The sequence below is a fragment of the Natator depressus genome, chromosome 9 (assembly GCF_965152275.1).
Source record: "Natator depressus isolate rNatDep1 chromosome 9, rNatDep2.hap1, whole genome shotgun sequence".
NCBI classification, from domain to species: Eukaryota; Metazoa; Chordata; order Testudines; family Cheloniidae; genus Natator; species Natator depressus.
Genome location: NC_134242.1, coordinates 87,110,459 through 87,132,203, shown reverse-complemented (window position 1 = coordinate 87,132,203; position 21,745 = coordinate 87,110,459). Strand labels below are relative to the sequence as shown.

At 42.0% G+C, this 21,745-nt stretch overlaps 1 protein-coding gene and 1 long non-coding RNA gene across 5 annotated transcripts in view; one reads left to right on the top strand and one right to left on the bottom strand.

Annotated features, from left to right (window-relative positions):
• GRIA3 (glutamate ionotropic receptor AMPA type subunit 3) overlaps nucleotides 1–8,267 on the top strand; it is a 216,256-nt gene extending 207,989 nt beyond the window's left edge. Inside the window, exons 14-16 of one of the 4 annotated variants that reach the window (XM_074962534.1) lie at nucleotides 1,860–1,974; nucleotides 4,666–4,913; nucleotides 6,156–8,267. In XM_074962534.1, coding sequence (XP_074818635.1) covers nucleotides 1,860–1,974; nucleotides 4,666–4,911 — 361 coding nt within the window. In that variant the 3' untranslated portion in view covers nucleotides 4,912–4,913; nucleotides 6,156–8,267. Of the gene's footprint in view, nucleotides 1–1,859; nucleotides 1,975–4,665; nucleotides 4,914–6,155 lie in introns of those variants that run through there. The other 3 variants (XR_012640792.1, XM_074962533.1, XM_074962535.1) reach the window with 3 other exon arrangements.
• Nucleotides 8,268–8,530: 263 nt separating this feature from the next.
• Nucleotides 8,531–20,125, bottom strand: LOC141993167 (uncharacterized). The gene is made up of 3 exons (XR_012640793.1): nucleotides 19,929–20,125; nucleotides 19,743–19,830; nucleotides 8,531–8,886 (listed from the first exon to the last, which is right to left on the bottom strand). It is a non-coding gene; the product is annotated as an uncharacterized LOC141993167 (long non-coding RNA).
• Between the last annotated feature and the right edge of the window lie 1,620 nt (nucleotides 20,126–21,745).

The following is a 21,745-nucleotide window of genomic DNA, read 5'->3' as shown; positions in this document are numbered from 1 at the left end:
AATCAATTTAAGGATGTCCACACAGGGGTTTGCACCAGTTTAACTAAACTGATTTTTATTAACTGCTGCAGCTTTTATCAGAGACAAGGCCTTACCATCATATCAGCTACCCCAGTTCTATGGTGGGAGTTTGTTTAGTACTAAGGCAGCTCAATGCAGCCTTCGACTTTGAAGCACTCCATCTTCTGTCCCCCATGTCAGCGGGCACCGGCCTCCACTGTGACTTTTTCCTGCCTCAGGCTGCAATGTACCTTGTCTCCCCGTCACACCAAGGGCACAGACAGTCTTACTCTGAAACAGAAGCGTCCATGTGGGGGGCAGTAGGGGGGAAATGTCCTATAGGTCCTAGTCCCTGCACGGATTGAGTTACTTAACCAGGGTTCCTCTTCTGGGATGCAACCTTTTGGGGTAGCAGCCAGCAGAGCCTCAAGTTTCCTGAGGACCAGGAGAAGCTAAGAGGATGTGTGGAGGCAAAAGGCATCCAGAAAGATTGTCTGGGCCTTCAGTGGATCCCCTGAAACCTACCATAGGTCTGTGGGCTCTTTGGCTTGAACTATCTGCTGGTTCTGATGGCAGTGAACCTCACTCCCTCTCCCCGTCGCCCCAAGACACATGCCCAAGAGCATGATGTACAAACTCAAATCTCCAGTAACCTTACGCAGGAAAGATCTGCATCACCAATGATGGCTGGTGCCGACGCAAAATCAAGGGGCTGGGCACTCCGCCATCCCGTACAGCTGACCACAACTTGCACCATGCCAACATCCTTCCAGGCACCCCCCAGCCCACAAGCCATCAGCTTTGCTGAGCTACAGAGCAGAACCCCACCTTCTTACTGGGCCCACCCACTGCCTCTGTTTGATGCAGCTGGCTCACAGTCAGACTCCTTGTACAGCTCCAGAGGAGGGGATGGAGCTCTGTACTTAGGCTGTTCAGGTCCCTTTTTATTCCCAGACAAGACAGCCTGAGACCATGTTCCGGTCATTCAGGAGAGGGAGCAGCTCTTTTAGGGGCTGAAAAAAAGCTAGCCTGTTCCCACCCCCAACAGCACTCTTTAGTGCTGCAGCTAAATATTGCCAGTTCTTCCCCTTGTGGACTGTATCCTAAGAAACAGAAAGTGATAGGCCCAGCCCAGTCCTTTTCTCTCTGGGACCTGCCCAGGGTGAAAAGGTCTCAGCTAGTTAGCAAAACAAACCCCTCATTGTCGCCATCACCAACTATAGTGGCCAATGTGGCCCACTGTTTCCATGCCTGGCAACTCATTCTGTAACACGGTATTATCTATTGCTATTTTATGTAAATATTGAGGTGTTTTATGCAAATATTGCCTTTAAAGTATATTGAAAGCATCCTGAACTACAATATTCAAAAAATAGTGAGTTTAGGTCAAGAACATTCAATTGCTTTGTTTTGTGTGTAGGAAGGGAAAGGTTCCAGGTTTTTTGCTTTAAAAAAACTGGTGTTAATTTGTTCAGGACATGAAAAGCCCCGCTTACCTATACTAGCTTACTCTCTGTTAGTGCAATAAGATATCTTGTAAGTTCAAATTTCTCAGTCTACTTGTGAAGCTACTGTGGGCTGTCTAATGATTCTACTAAAAAGGGAAAATTTGCGTTACTGGATTTCCATTCTCTTTATTTAACAGCGTGTGCCGATTACTCAAAGCGATATGGGCAGGGCCTGGTAACATAGCATTGCTCTAGTATTAACTTAAGGGGATGATCCAGTTGCCTGCAGTAGAAATTACTTTGTGGCCAGGAACCCTGCTTTATCGCTTTGTGTAGTTTTAAAGTAGTTAAAAGCTTGAATAACATAAAATAACATAATATAATGTTATTTATGTTATTTCCCACGTGAAGAACTCCTGTAAACCTTGCAGTATTGAAACTCAGTGAACAAGGCATCTTAGACAAGCTGAAAAACAAATGGTGGTACGATAAGGGTGAATGTGGAGCCAAGGACTCCGGAAGTAAGGTCAGTCGCCGAAGGTCTTTTTGTACTGATTAGAACTCACATTTTGACCCACTGTGTTTATCCAAAAATGATTTTCAACCGTTAATATTTACGTTTCCAAGGTTTAAGGAGAAAAGACTAAAAAAATTAAAGATCAGAATATGACAGCATTTTTCTTTTACAGTATTAAAGACTTTAGTTGTAAGTACATTTTACTACTTGGATATTTTGCTGGGGGAAAAAAAAAGGCCATGGAAAATGCCTAAACGAACCTCAGACTGGTATCTCCATTTAACCTACAAGCTTCATCACAGTCAATGTATTATTTAGTCCAGCATTGCTTTTCATTTTTGAGTTCTGAGTACATAAAATTTTGTTTCAAAATTGTAACTAAAATTCCTGTCCATACTGGTTGTGAGCGATAGGCCACGCATGCTTCTGAAGGATGGATATTTTCATGAAAGACATCCCATTGATGAGCATGAAACACCTTCCCACCCCCACCACCCCCAAGAAAGTTTAAATTTTCTGTTTGAATTTTTTTCTAAGAAAACTAATATTGTGATATTATTGGTAACTCATTTCATAAATCTTGGACATTCATTTTATTGTGCATTGAACCATTTTGCTACTGTATTACTACATTCCATACCAGAAATTTTGTAACTGTTGGAGAATCTGAATACCTGGCATACTTTAAATCAGAGGTTTTCAGACTGTGGGGCATGCCCTCCTAGGGCAGCATGGAGGAATATTCAAGGGGGTGAGTGGTGAGGCTGGGGCCAGCCCCACAAGACAGGGCTCAGGGAGGGAACACCACCTCCACCCCCAACTCACCTCAGTGGGCCACCCAGCCCATGGGTCAGTGTTAATGCCTCCACACGCAGCACTGGCTCTGTCCCCAGAGACCACTGCACACGCCTTCCACCAGTTGCAACCAAAAATTGTAACTCAAAGGGGTGGGGGGCTCAGCTCAAATAGTTTGAAAACCACTGCTTTAAATGTATTGTTGGTACAGTTTATGGTTTAATGTAACCAAGCTATATACTAAAACTAATCACTGAGGACCAGGCATCAGGTAACCCTGCAGCTGTTCCTCCTGTAGAATTCCCAGATACTTCAGTGGAAGTTCCACATGTGGATTAGTGGCTGGATCAGGCCCATGATTTGTATATTTCCTGTTTTATTTGGGGGAAAACATTCTGCTTAACCCAGGTAATGAAAATACAGAGGTTTAGTTAATGCTAGTAGAATTATTGAGGAAGAACAGAGCTGACCCAGCATTAAGCATTATTGGAAAGGATATTGAAAGACACCAAGAGGAGATAAGCAACCCAACTCCCATCAGAAAAAAAATCACTCCCCTTGGTACCTTTGCAAATCTCCCCATTATTAGGTGTTTTACTCTTTTAGAGCTGTCTCCTGGTCCTCCTGAAGTCAACAGCAAAACTCATTGATTTCAGTAGGACTGGAATTTGCTCTCAAGGCCTGATTTTCCAGCTGTTGCAGAATAATTTTGGATCAATGAGAGTTTGAATGCACAATTGTAGGATCAGGCTCTACATTCTTGAAATACAACTGCAAACATAAAATTTAAAATTGCAGGTAATTTAAAAAACTGCCTTTATCCAAAATGCCTGTGTTTCCCCCAGGCTGTTACTAGGCAGATTATATTTTCTCCTGATTTTACAGAAGTTTTGGACATCCCCAGAGAACTGTCATACATCAAGGTGTACCTGCAAATATTTTAAATTAGTAAAAATATTTACTGCAGATTGCTCTGGCATCTGGCTTGACAACAGCCACCTAGATTCTGTGTGTTACAACTCAAAGAAGGAAAGTATGAATAAACAATATTTAATAAATGCAGAACACAATTCAATTCAGCAGCAAAATGGTTACAATTCTGTATAACCTGATTACAAAAATTCTATTTTTTTTGAAATAGGACTTCCCCCGTCTGCCATGCATTGAAGGTGCATGTAGACAGCTTTTTTAAAATTAATATTAATTTTATTCAGTAAGCCAACCTCTTTTTATAACAGCGGGTGCTAGTGTAGTTAGCTGGACCTGAAAGTAACTGACCGTCTTCCTCAAAAAAAAAAAAAAAAAAAAAAATCTTATTGTTAAATAGAAACCTGATAATTTTCTCAACATCCAAATTATTTTCTCTACATTCACCAGAAATAACTAAATCTTTTGTCTTGTTAGTTTTAAAATGGACTGCTGTAAATTCTGCCTTATTTTATGCAGTCATTGATCTACCCAGTGGGGAATTCCAAAAATATTTGAGATTCTTTGGGGAGAATGAGGTTAGGTGCCTTCTGTTTGCTACCAGATATACGCAGCAGCATTTAGGTTTGCTGGGTAGAATCCTAGCCCTATTGACGTCAATGGCAAAAGTCTTATAGATTGCACTAGGGTCAGGATTTCACCCACTTAACAGGGTGAGATAGCACAATAACTGTCTTGCGAATCCCTAGTTTAAACCATTTCTGTGTCAGTGGGATAAAGTTGAAACTAACACTGATAAATGAGCTCCAGCATGTAAAGTAACTAGGTAAGAGTATTTGGGGCACCTGATATTCTGAGCTGGGATTTCTGGATGTGTGGGCGCAGGGAGTCTGATGCAAACAGAGTTATATATGTCCGAGCTAAGCCAATCTGACCTTTTGCTGCAGAAAAACTAATCAAGTGGTTCATTTTTCTTAGGACAAGACAAGTGCTCTGAGCCTGAGCAATGTTGCTGGGGTTTTCTATATTCTTGTTGGAGGTCTTGGTCTCGCCATGATGGTTGCTTTGATAGAATTCTGTTACAAGTCTCGTGCAGAGTCCAAACGAATGAAACTCACAAAGAATACACAAAACTTTAAACCTGCTCCTGCAACCAATACCCAGAATTATGCTACATACAGAGAAGGCTACAACGTGTATGGAACAGAAAGTGTTAAAATCTAAGGGTACGATTCAGGTCTAGTAAGCTAATAAACTGGTTTATTTTTTGCTAATATCTGTTCTTCCTCCCCTCCCTCGCAACTTGAGTAATTTTTCAGAGTTATTGTATGTATCAGAGTGAATGGGCTGCAATAATTTTCATAATATAGTCTGGAAAAGCTCTTTCACAATACTCAGTAATATTTGTGATTTTATTTGTTTTCTTAATCAAAAAGAGACCAGTTTCCATACCATATCTTTAATGGTGGTGCCAGACTTGAGGCTGAAATGAATGACTGTTGTATCTGAGGTTCTGGCATTTCAATAGCACAGTGTTTCAAACAGTTCCATCATCCTTTTAAATATTGACTGTAAATTTAGAAATCTTTTCTGCTTTGCTTGTGATGTTTTCCCCTTTATTTAATTTATTTATTTATTAAGAAGTTGTGCTCAATTCAGCTAACTGCTTCTAGGAAGTCTGGTAAATATTTTACATGCTCTTGAGGAGAAATTTAGAAAAATATATCAAATTCTACAACAGAAGTGGGTGATTTCTTCATGACAAAAATACAAGTTAATTACTAAATCAGTGCCTTTCCAGAAGTTATTTGAAGAGAGTAATTCACATATTACACCTATAGCTAAACTAAAAAGCAAAGGAATTCTAACTTTCAGATCATCTTTGTTGCTGTAAATGATGAGGGGGAAGGTTGCATAATTAAGTGTAGATTAGAATTATGGTGCCTGATGATAACACACCTCTGAGTCTACAAAATGAGGGTCCACTCCTGCTTCCATTGACTTGAATGGAACCTTTCCACTGACATCAGTGAAAGGAGCAATGGGCTCCCTCAACAAGTTCTCTTCCCAAAACTTCCCACTTCCCATCAGGTTGGAAATGTTACAAGAACTGTCTAGCTTGTGGCATTACAGCTTCTGGCCAGAAGCAGAAAGGGACAAGGTGAGTAAAATCATGATACGTTATTTTTAAAGAATCTAACTGGACATTTGCAAAGCCTCACTGCAAACTTTATCATCAGGAGTAAATACTGGTAGTATGGGAGCATCCAAAGGACTGAATGGGGATTGGGGCAGTATTGTGCTAGGGGCGGTACAAACAGAAGGGGGGGGGGAGAGAGAGACACACACACTATACATGACCTGAATAGATTTTAATCCTTCCTTTATGTAACCTGGTTCACTCTCCCCTAGATATAATGGTCTCCTTTCAGAAGAAAACAACTGAAATATTTGTATTCTTATCACAGATCCTCGCTTCTCACAGCATGCAACAGGAGGAGCAGCTGAGAATGTGGATACTCCATGGACCCTGAGCCAGGTTTACTTTCTCCTCGGTGTCAGGCCTGGCACACATTGATGTTGGTGCAATGAACTTTTAATAGGAAAAACTGATTTTTTTTCCTTCAGTGCCTTATTGAAGACTCTGAGACTCAACAATGCAAAACCATCACTGAAATATTCTTGCTTTGCTTGAAAATTTAAAAAAAAATGAACTGGTAAAAGATACTAGTATGTGAAAAAAAAATTATTGTAAAAAAAAACAAAAAACAATCAGTTCAACAAAAGCCATTCTTTGATACCACTGCACAGATATGAACTTATGTCCTAAAATCCGAAAGAGTCAGTTTCACCACACGCCCCCTACCTAACCAAGTTCTTAAACTATTCCTGATATAAAGCCTCAGAATTCCACGACTTATGAACAGACTGGCCTGTCCCTACTTCTGAGAACTGCTGTCAAGATGCTCTGGGGGGTTTGTTTGTTTGTTTGTTTGAAGCAGTGGTGTGATTTTTTTTCTAACCATTTAAAATCCTCCAGCTCATTTGAGGAAACGTGTATATCAATAAAAGATTAATGTAACACCACGCACAAAAGATGCTTTAAAAAGTTAGGGTCAATGATTATTCATCTGTAAATCCAAAAGAAAATGATTTGTGGAATTCTCTATCTTGCTTCCAGATCAGCAAATGAATTCTCTTGACAAGTTAACTATAGTACAGGCAAAAAAATACTTCTTTTTTCTATCACCAGGCATACCTACAGGTGCTTTATTAAAATGGCATTAGATGGCTTTAGAAGAAGCTATTCATGATTTAGGTTTCTTGCTGTGTGTTTGCATTTTAATTCAATGTTTAGTATCACGCAATGAGGCAAGAGAAGAGCAGGAGAATAGTTTTCTCCACAGATGACTAAACCACTTTTCTCAAAACTAGCACTGAGAGATGATGCTTTTTGGCGAATTCTCATTTTAAAAAACAGAAATAAGGAAACAGGATAGTATCTCAAGTTAGACCTGCAGTTCCAGACTATAGTTACGCGATCTCTCATTACTATTGCTCGTACTGTTATATTATATCAGCTCCGGCCAATTATTGTTTCATGGCTGTTCATCAAAGGAAGTCTGTGTCCTTTCCTAGCTTGTAAAGGATACAATGTATTCCAAAATATACTGCTAAAGATAGAGGCTCAGTATTATTCACTTCCAACTTCTCAGATATGGGCAGTTTTTCAAACTTGACACTCTGCCAGAAAACAACTTACTTAACTGCATCTTTTTAAAACAAAAACCTTAAACATATTGTCAGTTACAAAAAAAATGTTAAAGGAAGTATCTGCATACTAATTACCTCTAATATTACAATATCTGTAGTTCAATAGAGTTTTATTTCATCAGTAACAGACACTCAAAAATCAGAGACAATGAATAATTATTTTTAAAAAGAAGTTTGACCCATAGGTCTCTAGTTCACTGACAATATATTTGATCTTTTGTGAGAATAAAAAAAGATAAAATGGGAAAGTCTTGTTAAAGAAAAACATATTTCTGACAATGTAATATACAAAAGTTAAAGCTCATAAGAGAACAATTCACTGTTCAAGTTTTTAACAAGGTCATGAAGAAAATGAAAATGTTTTTTCTTCTCTCATGAAACTGTGATTTTCAACTTCTGAATGCTATAACATCCCAGCAAAGGGAAAGCTAAAGCTGTGCAGTTATAAGTTGTATTTAAAAAACAAAAACATTTTCTTAGAAGCTGTATAAAAAAGATGTGTGTTTATCAAATCAATTTTTATGAGTGGAGGCTTCACACAGGTGAAGAGGCTTGGTAAACCGTTTGTTATTTTTTAAAACTTGCATGTAAAAAACAAAACAAAAAAAGTGTTGATAGCTTACAAATTCCTGTTACTAACTTCAAGCTCTGGAAGTTCAGCAGTAGTCACTTGAGGATTTTTTTTATTATTATTATTATTTATTTGGTTTGGTCCTTTATTTTGTTTTATTTATTTTATTTTATTTTTTAAATTAAGTTCCTATTTTTGTCATTAAAACTGCACTTCAGTGAACAGAAAAATTGCCAAGCAAACTAATGGCTGTAAAAGCATAAGCTGCATGTGTGGGTATAAATTACTGAACCTCATTTTAATGAGGTGTTGTACAAAGTTTTAATACATTTTGTAAATAAAATTGTAAAGAAAAAAGATCCTCTGAACTTTTTATTCAAGGCTCCTTGCTAGTTGGGCTGAAGAGAGCACATGGGATTCCTTAGATTACTGTATATTGTTTAAGTACCACTTTATTTATGCTGTTTCAGTGGAGAGAGTTTCTCATCCATCTGGGGGGCTTAATGCAGCTTACTGAGGGGACTCTGCACTGGGCCAGCTATGGGGAAAAGGTGCAGCCCAACTTTAAGAGCTAACACTGGGGTCCAAAACAGCAAGGTGCTGAGCATCTTCAGCTTCCATTCATGCAGCGCAAGTTACTCAGCTCTCCAACTAGAGTTGCAAAGGTTCACGTGTGTCAGGAAGCTCAGTTCTTCATCTCCTACACACCACAGCTCCCATTTCTCAGTCTGTCCCTCTCCCCTCCATCAAACAACCCAGGAGTTACTGCTACCTTGGGATGAGGCAGGCACAGGTGGTCCACCAGGCAACTAAATTCACCACTATGTGGCAGCACGGAGATGGGTTGTCTCCATCTGGAATAAGGAGAAGACTGTTGAGTAGAGCTGGTGAGGAAACAGAATTTCTAACGTTTCAAAACTCTCCTTCATTCTGAGTCAAAAGGCAAGTTCCTGTCATTGCAAAATAATAATTCCAAAATATTTTGTTTCTGAAATATCAAAATTAAACTTTCTGAGAAGTCAGAATGTTCTCTCGTAGGATGGCCCCACCTGGGGCACCCTCCAGAAGCAGGCTAGAGCATGGCAGGTGCACTTGCCTCAGGTTTCCCCCATTTCCTCATGAAAGGAACAAGTCTCTCAGTCTGCAATACAAAGCCTGTCTCTGGGTATAATGTATTCATCTACACCAGTAAAGTTAATCCCCAAAAATCGTGTAGTAAAACCATTCTCCAATTTCCTCAACAAACAAAGACACAGCAGGTTTTTCCAGCTTCCCTCTTCAGGGTCATCGGCTTCAAGTGACCCACCTGAAAGTCAAGAGCAGCACTTTGTTCTGGACCTTGATCCGGGCCTCCCTGCCTGAGCATGACCAGTCTTCTCACAGCCCTTCACTCAAGCCACCTGAGGGCTCCACCCTCAAACAATGTTACACTCCTCCAGGCCTGCCTGCCTGGGAGTCCAACCCTTGCTCAGGGGATTCATCCTCCTGCAACAAACCTCTTGTTCACGGGCTCAGCTTCCCCTGACCCAGCTGGATCTTTCCCTCTCCCTAGGGGCCACTGCCTGAGCCTTCCACTCCCCTGGGGTCCCCAGCTCTGATCAGTCTCCTTCCCTCTGGGGTCCAGGAGCCCTCTCTCAAGCCTAATTGGGAGGCAACTAACTAGTCTCAGAGGCACTGGCCTCTTCCATCTTAGAGGACCAGTGTCACCCTGGGACAGTTACATTTCAATTTTGTTTCAATTTTATGTTCTCTTATAAAAATTGAAACAAAATCAAAATTAAGCATCTCCACCATATTGAAACAAAACGTCGAGATAATTCCCCCATCAAAGATTTCGCTGAAATCAGTAATTTACAGCAAAACATTTCGGTTTCATCACACTGGCATTTACCAATGGGAAACTGTTTCATGGGGAATTTTCAACTAGCCCTGCTGTTGAGCTTCAGGCTGTATTGGACTTGAATAGTTTCCTAGGGCCCGGGCCTACAAGCCCTTAACTCCCAGTTGAAAGTGCACAAGAGGTGAGCTTTAAAAAACAGACTGATTTATCCTCTGTCTGAAATCCAAGAAATGTATGATCCTGCAAGCTGCTCAGCAGCACCCCCATCATCCCATCCGATGAAGTGAGCTGTAGCTCACGAAAGCTTATGCTCAAATAAATTGGTTAGTCTCTAAGGTGCCACAAGTACTCCTTTTCTTTTTCCCATCTCCCACTGACAGTAGTGGAGGGTGGGGGCACTCAGTTGCTCCTGGGATTGGGTACTTATTTGTATCTTCATTGTATAAGCAATTAGTGCCTGAATCTGCAGGATGCTGAGCACCTCCAGGGTCCACTGAGCACCTGCTGCTCAGTCACGGGGGCATTTGCTGGATTGTAGGAGACAGACACTGAGGGGAGCTTGAGAAGGAGCGATACCAGAACCAATTAGTGGGAAAGCAACATGGCTGGTCCTGAGCTGGCCAATGCTAGTTCCCCAGGACTGGAGAGATGATAAAAATTGAAATGGTTCTTTAGTTGCCATGGAGACAGGGTAGCGCTGAAGTGTAAAGAAACTCCTGAAATATACATATTTATAACCCAGTAACTCCCAACCTTTAAATACTACATTTTTGACACTGCTGCTATAAATACATTCAACAAAAGAACTTCTCCAAAGTGTTCTGTTCCACCTCCACCACCACCCCCAGTCACAATGCCTGGAACTATTTTCTCTATTCCAACGACATTTGCTTGCTTTCCTACCAAACTCAGGAAAGTTGTGCTATTTCTGAGTAGTTACTTCAGTGCTTTACAAGCTATACCTATACAAAACCATCATAATAAATTGTCAGGATGCTACAAAGATAGTCACTGAGCAGCACTCCCTCCCAGCCCCGTGCGCTTGGCCCTAAAGCTGCAGCACCAGCCCACAGAACATAATTTTAAAATATAATTTGGTCCTCTCCACAGAATTCAGATACTAATGTCTAACATTTTGTCCAGTAGCTACAGGTTTAATTTAGGTACAGCCCATAGGCATCACCACACAATTCAGGAGAGAAGATACACAGCAGGAATGATAGTCCCTTTTCTGAGCCTTTTAAGGATTTAAGAGCTAGAATTTATAAATACAGCCTGATCACAGAACATGAACTATCGGCAAGAGACCTGAGTTATGAATTCACTGAAATGCAAGGCCAAATGCTCCGTCATACTCTGGAGAAGAAATGCACGTTAAAACAGCAAAAAGACATATATTGTATAAACAGTATAAAGCCAAAGCAAGTGGGGGGAAAACCTGTGAAGTGACTAGATTTGTACTTCCCCTGCTCGCCCCTGTAAATACATGCAGGCTTTTTGGACATTACTACAGAAGCCAAATACACAGGATTATAAAATCTGCAGCATGAGGCACAGGTCACTTGCAGGTTAAAACTAGTGTAATGGTGGATTCTCTGTAACTTTAAGTCTTTAAATCATTATTTGAGGACTTCAGTAACTCAGCCAGAGGTTATGGGTCTATTGCAGGAGTGGGTGGGTGAGGTTCTGTGGCCTGTGATGTGCAGGTTCAACTAGATGATCATAATGGTCCCTTCGGACCTTAGGGTCTGTGAGACTAAAACTTTCTAAATGCTACTATAATCCTCCGAGGGATCTACCCTTCAGCACCAGTGATATCTTCCTGCTGTGGTAATCAGAGTAGGGTCTGAGGAGCCCGAGCAGCCCTTGGAGAGTCGGTTGTCTGTTGCTGTCAACAGTTAAACTGCATTAACCATTGCTTTTTCAAATCAAGAGTGGCTGCAGTTGCCACAGAAATGTTATATGATGGCAGAAGGGGAGGCAGCAGTCCACAGGATTTGCACAGCAAAGGGGAGGTGTCTGAGACTCCTCAATGAAGGTTTGGGGTTCTCACTAGGAAAGCTTTGAGACTGGTTCTTCTACAAGGACATGTGCAACCATGTGACACTGACGCCCTAGTCCTGGAAAGGAAGGCAACTTGCCAACCAAAACAGAGTAGATGTAGACTATGGCACTGTTCGGTGATGAATAAGGTGACATCATGCTAGCTAACAAACTACTAATACTCCCTGATAATTTGATCCCCTTTCCAGCTAAAGAGGAGCTTGGGAATAATAAAGTATTGCAGTCAGTAAAATCCAGTTTGAATAAACTTGTTCACGGAGCCCTTATATCTTCCTAACATTGAGACCTATAAACACCAAACTGCACTGGCTTGGAGTGTCCTGACCAGAGTCAAGCTCACGTTTGTTACTTTTAGGATTAAAAAGAAAAATGCGGGGCATTGTAAGACAGTAAAACAGTGGCACAGCCCCTTGCCTACTCCCATTCTGCTGGGAGCAAATGCAGTTTAGATTGAGCCAAACCCCAGACTAGTGCAATGCACCATTCTTTGGAGATGGACCCTAATGAGGGCTTCCAGCAGGCAAAAGGGAATGTGAAGCCGGTATGGTGTAATGCCGCTCAGCATACAGACTGGACTCTGAGAACAGGATTGTGACCGGCCTGAAAAACACCAATGGATAGGTAGCTTCCCCTACGTGAGCTACCTGCATCGTGGGAAGTGTTACAGGAAAGTGATTAGAGGAGTATACATAGAGAGGTAAATGTAAAGAGTGCCATATTACACATTTTTACGTGCCAGTATATGAGTTTGTAGGACCAATAACGTTATTTAACGCTGTTATGCATTTCAAATGGCTTCTTGATTACAGCTTTTAGCGGAGGCTGTTCACCTCCAGCACAGGGGGGCAGGGAGTGATTTTTCAGGGGACAGATGAAGGAGGCTGGAGGTAGAGAGTAGAGCCATCCTTCAGGTCCCAGCTAGCAATCTACTCCTGCTATAGGCCCCTAGAGCTGAAGAGGAGCCAGGCCATTGTGACTCACAGTTAGGGTAGAGGAGGTCTCAGTGTTCAGGAAAACAAAGTAAACGTGTGGGGAGCGAGATACTGAATAATCACCCACGTTCTGTTTTCAGAACGTATTTCAGCATAGTTTGGGGTTGCTGACATTGCCAAAACAAAACATTTTATTGTGAGACAAAAAGTTTGATAATAGCAACCACACAGAAGTAGCGTATACACTGAAGGCCTTGGTCCTGCTGGGATCCTATCCATCAAAGGTGGTTGTTGTGACACCTGGTCTTCATTGTCATGCTTGATACAGGCCACTAAAAGTGGTACCAACAAACACCCTGTCACAACTTGTTTCTTAAATATGCCACCCTTAAGCTAAGATCTGTAGAAGGATACAATGAAATTAATCCATTTTTGTGAGAAGCATCCCACACAATATATGCAGGGAAGCATGAAAAAAAAAAAAAAAGATAGCGTTCCTTAATACCTTCATTTCATGCTCAAAATTCAGTCAAATACAGAATATTCTAATCTGTCCATTTCTTTTCCTGGAAAAACTGCAGTTTTGACTCAATGTACAAGAAGCCAGAAAAGCAGAACCAGCAGCGTGTTGGTGATTGATATTCTACCGCCTGATGTACATGTCAAAATTTCCAGCATGCCACTGAGAGATTGGGTGTTAATTTGTCTGCTTAGTCACAATGTGAGAGCTATAAAAGTGTGAAAAACTGTAATGACAGACTAATAAATAATACTCGCCCTGTATGTGCAGCCTCTGCAAAGCTACCCCTGCAGTTGTCTCACTGAGCTTCAAGAATGTAGCAAAATAGTTCGTTTACATTTTTCTAATGAATATTCATTAAGCTGAACAAGTCAATTAATGCTGCAGTTGCTGTTTACTAGAAAGATGAGCATAACAAAACCCAAACCCTATACACAGCCAGCCCCAACCCCTAACACTAGCCTGAAGTCAATGATTGGCAGCAAGAATCCATGATCACTGGAAAAGCCCCAAAGTGAACTATGGTTTGGCGCTCCCAAACGGCCCCACTTAAGACCTATACATACTCCCATTTGGAAGTTTGAAGCCAGTCTCTAGCTCAGTGTCCGCAACGTGTGTCAACCCTAGCCTAGCACCCAGGCAAACAACGAATATAACCTTAGCTCAGAGCCACCTAATACCCCTATCCCTGTAAGAGGGAGCACAGTCGACCTCCACCTCAGACTAGCAGCATCAACAGATCCAAACAGGAACCCTGCATGGGCCTCCTACAGATTTCGATGCTAGTTTTAGTCCATGAGCCGTATTGGCAATAATCCTAACCCAGAATAGGCAACCAGCCTCAACCCTAATCCTAGCCCAAATTCCCCAATCTACCTCAACCCTAATCCTTGCACAGAGCCCCGAAAGAACAAATCTAACCCTGGGCAGGGATCCCCATCCAGCCCTAACCCTACTCAGGACCCATAATCATCTCAAACTCCAACTCTCCCCCATAGTACCCTATCAGACATTACCATGACCATAGTTTGGGGGGTCCATAACTGACTCAACTCTAACACCAGCCTTGCACCCATACCAACAACATTAACCCAAGTCCCAGGCCCACCGCAGGCTCCAACCTCATCCTAGCCTAGGGCCCAGTACTCATCACAATCCCAGCCAGGAGCCACAACCATTGCCACTGGCACGCTAATGTATGGGCCACAGCTTGTGGACCCTGCAACTGGTTAGAACTCTAATCTTAGCTCAGTGGCAACTACCAGCCCCAAACCTCATTGTGCCAGCCCCAATCCTAACTCCAGTCTGAACACACATACGAGTATAACCCTAAAACTGGCTGCTACACCTCCCCCGACTCACAGGAGCTGCTATTTAACAGCTCTAACCAGGGCCCAGTCCCAGCCAGAATCCTAGCGTATGGTCTAACATTTGTCTAACCATAAGCAAGCACCTAGTTTAGGATCACCTAACAGCACATTAACCCTAGCCAGGCTGTCTACCAGCCACAACCCAAACCCTAGTAGATGTCTCCAGCTGCTCTAGCAGTAACACTAGCCTGGGATGCAGCCAACTTCAAGACTATACCAAGTGTGGGGATACCTACAAACCACAAGCACAAAGTTAGCATAGGACCTCCAATAACTATGGGGAAGCCCTTGGTCCTGAAACTAATCCTAATCACACTACCCTACTAACCTTTCAACACTAACACCATTACCCATAGGCCATAGCCATCTACCCTAACACTACCACTAACCTAAGGTCACCAAGCAGCCCCAAATCTATCCCTAGCCTAGCGCTACGTTTGCCCTAATCCTAAGGCCACCATGACCGTAGACATAGGCCATCTAAGTTCCATGTTCTGACAGTCTCTGGGTAAAGATTATGTTTAAAATGATGTCAATAAACTAACAAATAAAAAATGTTACATGCACTGGAGTAAATATACATCCCGCAACACTCCAGTAACTTTCAAAATGAAAGCCATAGTGTGAATATTATTCCTGTTATATTTGTGTTTTGTCTTAGATGTTAGTGAGTAACGTTAGGAGGGGATCCCAAGATTCAAAAATATAAGGCTTGACAATATAAATTAAAAGAGGCAATAGTCATCCAGATGGTCATTAGATAATCTCTATAGCTCTTTAGTCTAAATCAGTGGTTCTTACAGTGTGCTCAATGAGGTATTTCCTGATATAAAATGAAACATTTTCCTGTCCACAAAATGAAACATTACAAGAGTCAGGCACTAGCTGGGGCTGGTAGGAGAGAAGATTGGAGTCTATGGAAAGAGCGTGTGTGAACTGAAGTGCATGCTGAAAAAACTAGTCTACTTCTGCAGCAGGGTTTCATTTGGGTCACTGAGGGAGTATGTCTAACTGTTTGTTCACCTTATAAGCAATGACCTGCCAGTCACTGAAGGAAAACAAAAGACCTCTGATTATATCAGTGCAGGAATTACTGAGGGAAATTGTTTGGCCTGTGTTTTACAGGAAGTGAGGTGTACATCCTAGCTGTTTTGCACTGCTGTAAACCCCATGTTGTATCTAGCTAGGAGCAGATCACTATCCCAGTTGATGTTGGTAAGTTTGTTCCTAGGTGGTGCCGGTAGCTTTCAGCCCAGGAACTACAATTCCCAGAATGCAGAGAGGCGGTGGAGAGAGGTGAAAGAAAGGAGGCATGTGAGCTCTGTGAAAGAGTGAGGGGAATAAACCTCACCTTTGCTGTTCTCAAGCTTCCTGAGTCTTCCTCGAAGGGGTTGAGGTACAAAACCCAGCTTTACTGACTTGTCTGCTCAGTGCTGCTCCACAGTGGAGATAAAAGCAGCCTGAACTTAACAGTGAATCTGCACAACGCCATACAAGTACCATTACGGTATTTGAGTGTTTGTGGGCCCAGATTAGATTTACCAGATTTTTAAAGACACTGGCATAGGTTATGGCTTGAGGTCACATACCCCCCTCAGGGGAAGGTGGGTGCCTCACTTACCCCCCCCCCCCACCCTTCCCTGGTTAGCAGCAGTCCAGTGCTCCAGTCCTGGGCCATGGCATCTAGCCCTCCAGCTAGCAAGTCTGTCCACTTCCAGGGGGAATATAAAACAGTCCAAACCAAGAGCAAAATAGTTCCAGGGCTTTGCCTCGTGCAGAGGGGGGAGCAGTCTTGCAGCCTCCAGTGGCTGTCTCGGCTTCCATGCTCCTGCATGGCTAAAGGCTAAGAGCTAGTCCTGGGGATTAGCAAAAGGGGCTGTCATATCTCCGAGAGCTCAGGCTGGCAACACTCTCAAGCTGGTCCTCAGCAAGTAACCCAACACCCTGCACTGGGGGCTCTAACAAGGCTTGTTTGGAGAGCTGCCCTCGCTGGCCTGAGTTCCTTCCATTCACAGGCCCAGCACCAGCCCCCACAAGCTGGGCAGGTGCTGCAGATTTGGACTGCCTGCGACCACAGGAGTTCTTTAACCCCTTCTTTACCAGTGTGAGCCACCCAAAGACACCACGTTCTATCTTTTCCCCCGCAGAGTGTCACCGCAGGGCAGTAAAGGTTTCTGCCAAAGGAGAAATTTTCATTTATGAAGCATAATGGGGAAAATGATGAATTTTAAAAAAAGATCAAATGCACAAGATTTCTGTGTATTTTAGCAGTATGGGAAGTTAAGGTAGTTTGGGTGTCCTCATTCTGTATGTCCTTACTGTAACATTTTTGGATTGCTTTTAAGTTTAACCTTACCTGGGAATTTCCTCGGTTTGCACAACTTTGCATTTGGATAATGACAATGCCCCTGTAATGTATTTTACAACAATGAATAATATATACTTTCAAGCCTAACTCCTTCTTAACATGCTTTCTTTTTTCTGTGAATAATAGAAAGCCTGATTTAGTATGATACGGAGCATTCCCAACTCCCAGTGAAGTCAATGGGAATAGAGGGAGGGCAGCATCTGATAGTCCAGGCCCATAATCACAGGAATTTACCCTCGCAGCACAGGGCACATTTGACAGTAGAATAAAAGGCATAACAATGAGAGTATGACAAAACATTGTCGTAATTGGGGGGTGGCCCATGTTATTATGAATACTCATAATAACGGGGGCCCATCCAATTATGACAATGCTCTTTCTTACAACATCTGTTACAAAGACTTGGTCTTTCAAAGTTTGGTGCATGGTATTATGATTTTTAAAAATTATTATTATTTAAGGTTATTACATTAATAATTATTCATGGTTATTAAAATTAAATTGCAAAAATTCTTCAGTGTTCATATTTATTGCCCCAGTCTGGAAAATCCACTGTATTTTACAGACCACAATATATAAACAAGCAGTGGATAATGATTGTTCTATTCCATTAAACTAAGGAATTTAAGGACATAAATAATGTTTTGTGGATATTATAAAATTCAAAGTAATATTAATTCAGAGCATACTAGATTTAAAATTGGTTTCAGGGAAAATATTGGATGCACACCAAAAGCCATCATTATATCCGTGTCATTTATCTGATCTCAATTATCAGGTAGCCTTTGCCGCCTGTGCAATGTGAAAGGCAGAATATGAAGTATATATTGATAAAATTAAGACATCCCGTAACATTTAAGTCTCTCAGCTACAAATAAAAAAACAGCCCAGTTTGAACATAATGTTTTTCTGCCCCTAATTTCTCATCTTTATTACCACTCAGATATGCAAACTGTTGCCAATACTTAAACAAAGACAAGCTAACTTTATCATTTTCCATGTGTAACTGATGGTGTCCACCACATGCTTTGCCCACACCCCTGGAAAATTCTCCTTGCTAGCATTCAAAATGTGGCTTCCAACAAATTCTTTAGACTTCTCTGTAGAGTCATGATCTGGCTGCTGGATGGCCATGCTATTGTTTCTGATCTTCTATTCTGTATTTATAAATAGAAATATGAGTGTTGCAGAAAGGACACATCTCCGTTTCTTACTGCATAATTGAATCTGGATTTGTACATGGGCATTTTCTACAGCCGTCACATGGGGCTAGATGATTTTGTTACGCATAAAACCCTATATATGACCTGCATATATTAGTCATATCAAATACAAGACTTTGGCAAGCCAGCGAAAGGGTAATCATGGCTAAATGGGGTGCCTAGCAACAGTACAAATTTAGCTCTTCTATCTACAAAAGGAGATCACCAGTCCACCTTTTCCTTTCTTCTATTATCCCTTCCCACCCAGCTCCTTTTCTTCAGCCTTGCCTGGCTTCTCCAGCCTCCTCAATCTCCCCCTCCGCTCCCCTGCCCTCCAATGCTGAGGCTGGGCACTCTTTGGTATAGTGGAGATCTTTAAACCTGTGGCCCCTTCACAAACTTGTTCACTTCACAAATGCTCCTTTCCTCAAAGGAACGATAAATATGTGGTGTGGCGATGAGGGTACACTAACCAAGGTTACTGCAGAAGAATTTTAATTCTCTTCTTGATCCTGCGCTTCTCTTCTGGATGTTATGCCTCGTCCTCGCTACCCTTCACCCACCCTCTCTGCTTTCATAGAATCATAGAATATCAGGGTTGGAAGGGACCTCAGGAGGTCATCTAGTCCAACCCCCTGCTCGAAGCAGGACCAATCCCCAATTTTTAGCCCCGATCCCTAAATGGCCCCCTCAAAGATTGAACTCACAACCCTGGGTTTAGCAGGCCACTGCTCAAACCACTGAGCTATCCCTGCCCCCCCCCCATCCCCATCCTCCTTTTCCCCTATGCCTGCCGCATCATCTCACCTCTCCCTTATACTCCACCCTCCCTTGTCACACACACCCCGCTTCAAACAGTGATGTATCTATAGCCACCAGAACCGAGAAATGAATGTAACTAACCAAAACCATCACATAATCTTATTGATGTAATACTTGTCTACCCATTCCCCTACACGCTGTCTTCACCCTGTTTGCTTGGCAACCACGATCCTGCAGACAGAACCAATGGGTTGGACCCATTGCTTGCACAGAGACCCTGCTAAAATCAACCCTTCCTGGGTGCCAGGATCTCGCCTTGTTATTTTGTTTGCAGACCTTATACTGTAAACTCTCCAGGACAGGAGCTGTGAGTGAAGGCATGGCCCCACTATGGGGTATGCAAAGCATGCGGTGGACACCATCAGTTACATGTGGTAAATGGGAGCTTTGCCATTGCCTTCAGTGGGGCCAAGATTTGTGTCTTTTTTATGTTTTGTACGGTGCCTAGGATGCTGTAGCCCTGAACAACTGGCAGCAATCTGTGTGAGTTTTTGTCTCCGGTCCTTCATTTTACAAATGAAAAACTTCAATTGAAATTATCAAAACAGGTTTTAAAAACTGGAACAATGGTAGATGTTGGCTAGTCACATACCTGGACCAGTTCTGGCAACGGAGTTTTCCAAGCAGCCCACAACCACGTTCAAGCATGGACTCACTGGTTTGTGAGACCAGAGTCTGGGCTAGCACATACAAAGTAAGAAACAGAAAACGAGTCAGAGCTATTAGTGACTGACAGAAGTTAGCGGCGGTGTAGACAGACCCTGAGAGGTGTGATTACCTGCATGGCCAGGCAGACTGGCACTGGCTTTGCTCCAGCGAACATGCTAAAATTAGCTGTGTGGACATTAAGGCACCGGTGGTGGCTCAGGCCCGCCACTCGGACCCAGTTGATTAGATGAGCTTGGACTTGGGTGGCTAGCCTGAGCTGCCTCCCATGCAGCAACGTTCACATTGCTATTTTAGTGCACGCCTCTCTACCTTGCCAGGAATCACACCACCCAGCTGTGGTGTAGACATACCCTTACTTGAAGATGAGCGGCAATCTCCTTTCATAGCCAGTGTAACAGCAAAACTCCTGCTGTTGCCAGCTGCCAGTCGCTGCACTTACATTTTCAGCATAGTTTATGTAAAACTTAAACATCTGTTAGCAAGTGACTCTAATTTGGAGCGATTTTTCATTTGACATCATGGCAATGGAAAGCTAGTGAGCGGGAGGGAGGGATGCTTCACATAGGTGCATTAGCAGCCTGGCACAAGGGAGCACGTGAGATACTGGAAACCATTGTGCCTACACCAGACATTTATTTATTTCAGTGTCTAACAGTGAATCATTGTTACTAAATTATTTATTATGTCCATGGCATCATCGCCTGGTACGGTGTTTTACAGAGACACAAGAGGATAAGATCACTGTCCTGAACAATTTATAATCAAAGTCAACAGGACTGCAGGATGGAGTCATTAGTTAGACAGATAACATAATGAGAAATGACAGACCAGGGGATGAAGAGAAACCGAAGAGAAAGGAAACGAGAAACGGGATTTTGGGAGAGCATTATTTCCAAATGGTGGAGAGGCTGCTGACATCTCAAAGTAGGCAGGCAAAACTGATACCTAAAGGTGAACTCAGAGCCAGTTTACAGCAGCAGCAGGTAAAGATCATAACAATCTGTGATTCCAACCAGGATACGCTATGTCTACCCTGCCTGCCCAAAGGAACCAATTACAGAGAATTCAGATAATGTATTTTGTTTCAGTGTCATGTTTTCTTTCACTTTTTTTTAATAATAGGCATGAGGAAAGCAGGAAATGGGCATTTAAGATTAGCAGAGGAAAGTGAGCTAATGAGAGGGAGCTCTGAGGAGTGATTGGGAGGAAAAGATGGATGATGCACTTACACAATTATTACTGACTCATTAGTTTAATGCCTGTATCTTATCTACCCCCTTTATTTTCTATCTCCTTCCTAACTAATTCATGTATTTCAGATAAGTGACATTTATGTAAATAGCATACCTGGGAAAGTAGGATTAGAAACCTGATCCTTCAGAAATGGAAGATACAGGCTGAATATCCAGTCAACAAGAGCTCCTTTACTGGGAAATAATCTCATGATGGCTGTGGTGGATATTTAAAACCACACTGGCCAACGTATTAGGAAAGGGGCAGCCTTATACTGGCAGGGGCTGAATCAGAAGCTAGAAGCTGAATAGTCAAAGCTTTGCAAGGGAGTTTCACAATCCAAAAATTTCTTCTATCACAGAATGGACCAAAATAAAAAAAAATTAAATTTCCCCCAAACTAAACTTCTAAAAATAAATGTCAACATCCAAAAATTTTCTTCCAATTTTTATAATATAACATAAATATAATATATTTTATAATATAAAATTAAAAAATTGAAAGAAGCCATTTTGAAACAGAATATTGAAATGTTACATTCCTACAATTCAGAAACTTTTTTTTTTTTGGCAATATTTGTTTTGTAATGAATTTTCACCAAAGGCAGCGTATTTTCACAAACGTTTCACTTTCAACAAATTTGCATTTTCTGACCAAAAAATGTTCTGTCAAAAAATTTCTGACCAACTCTAC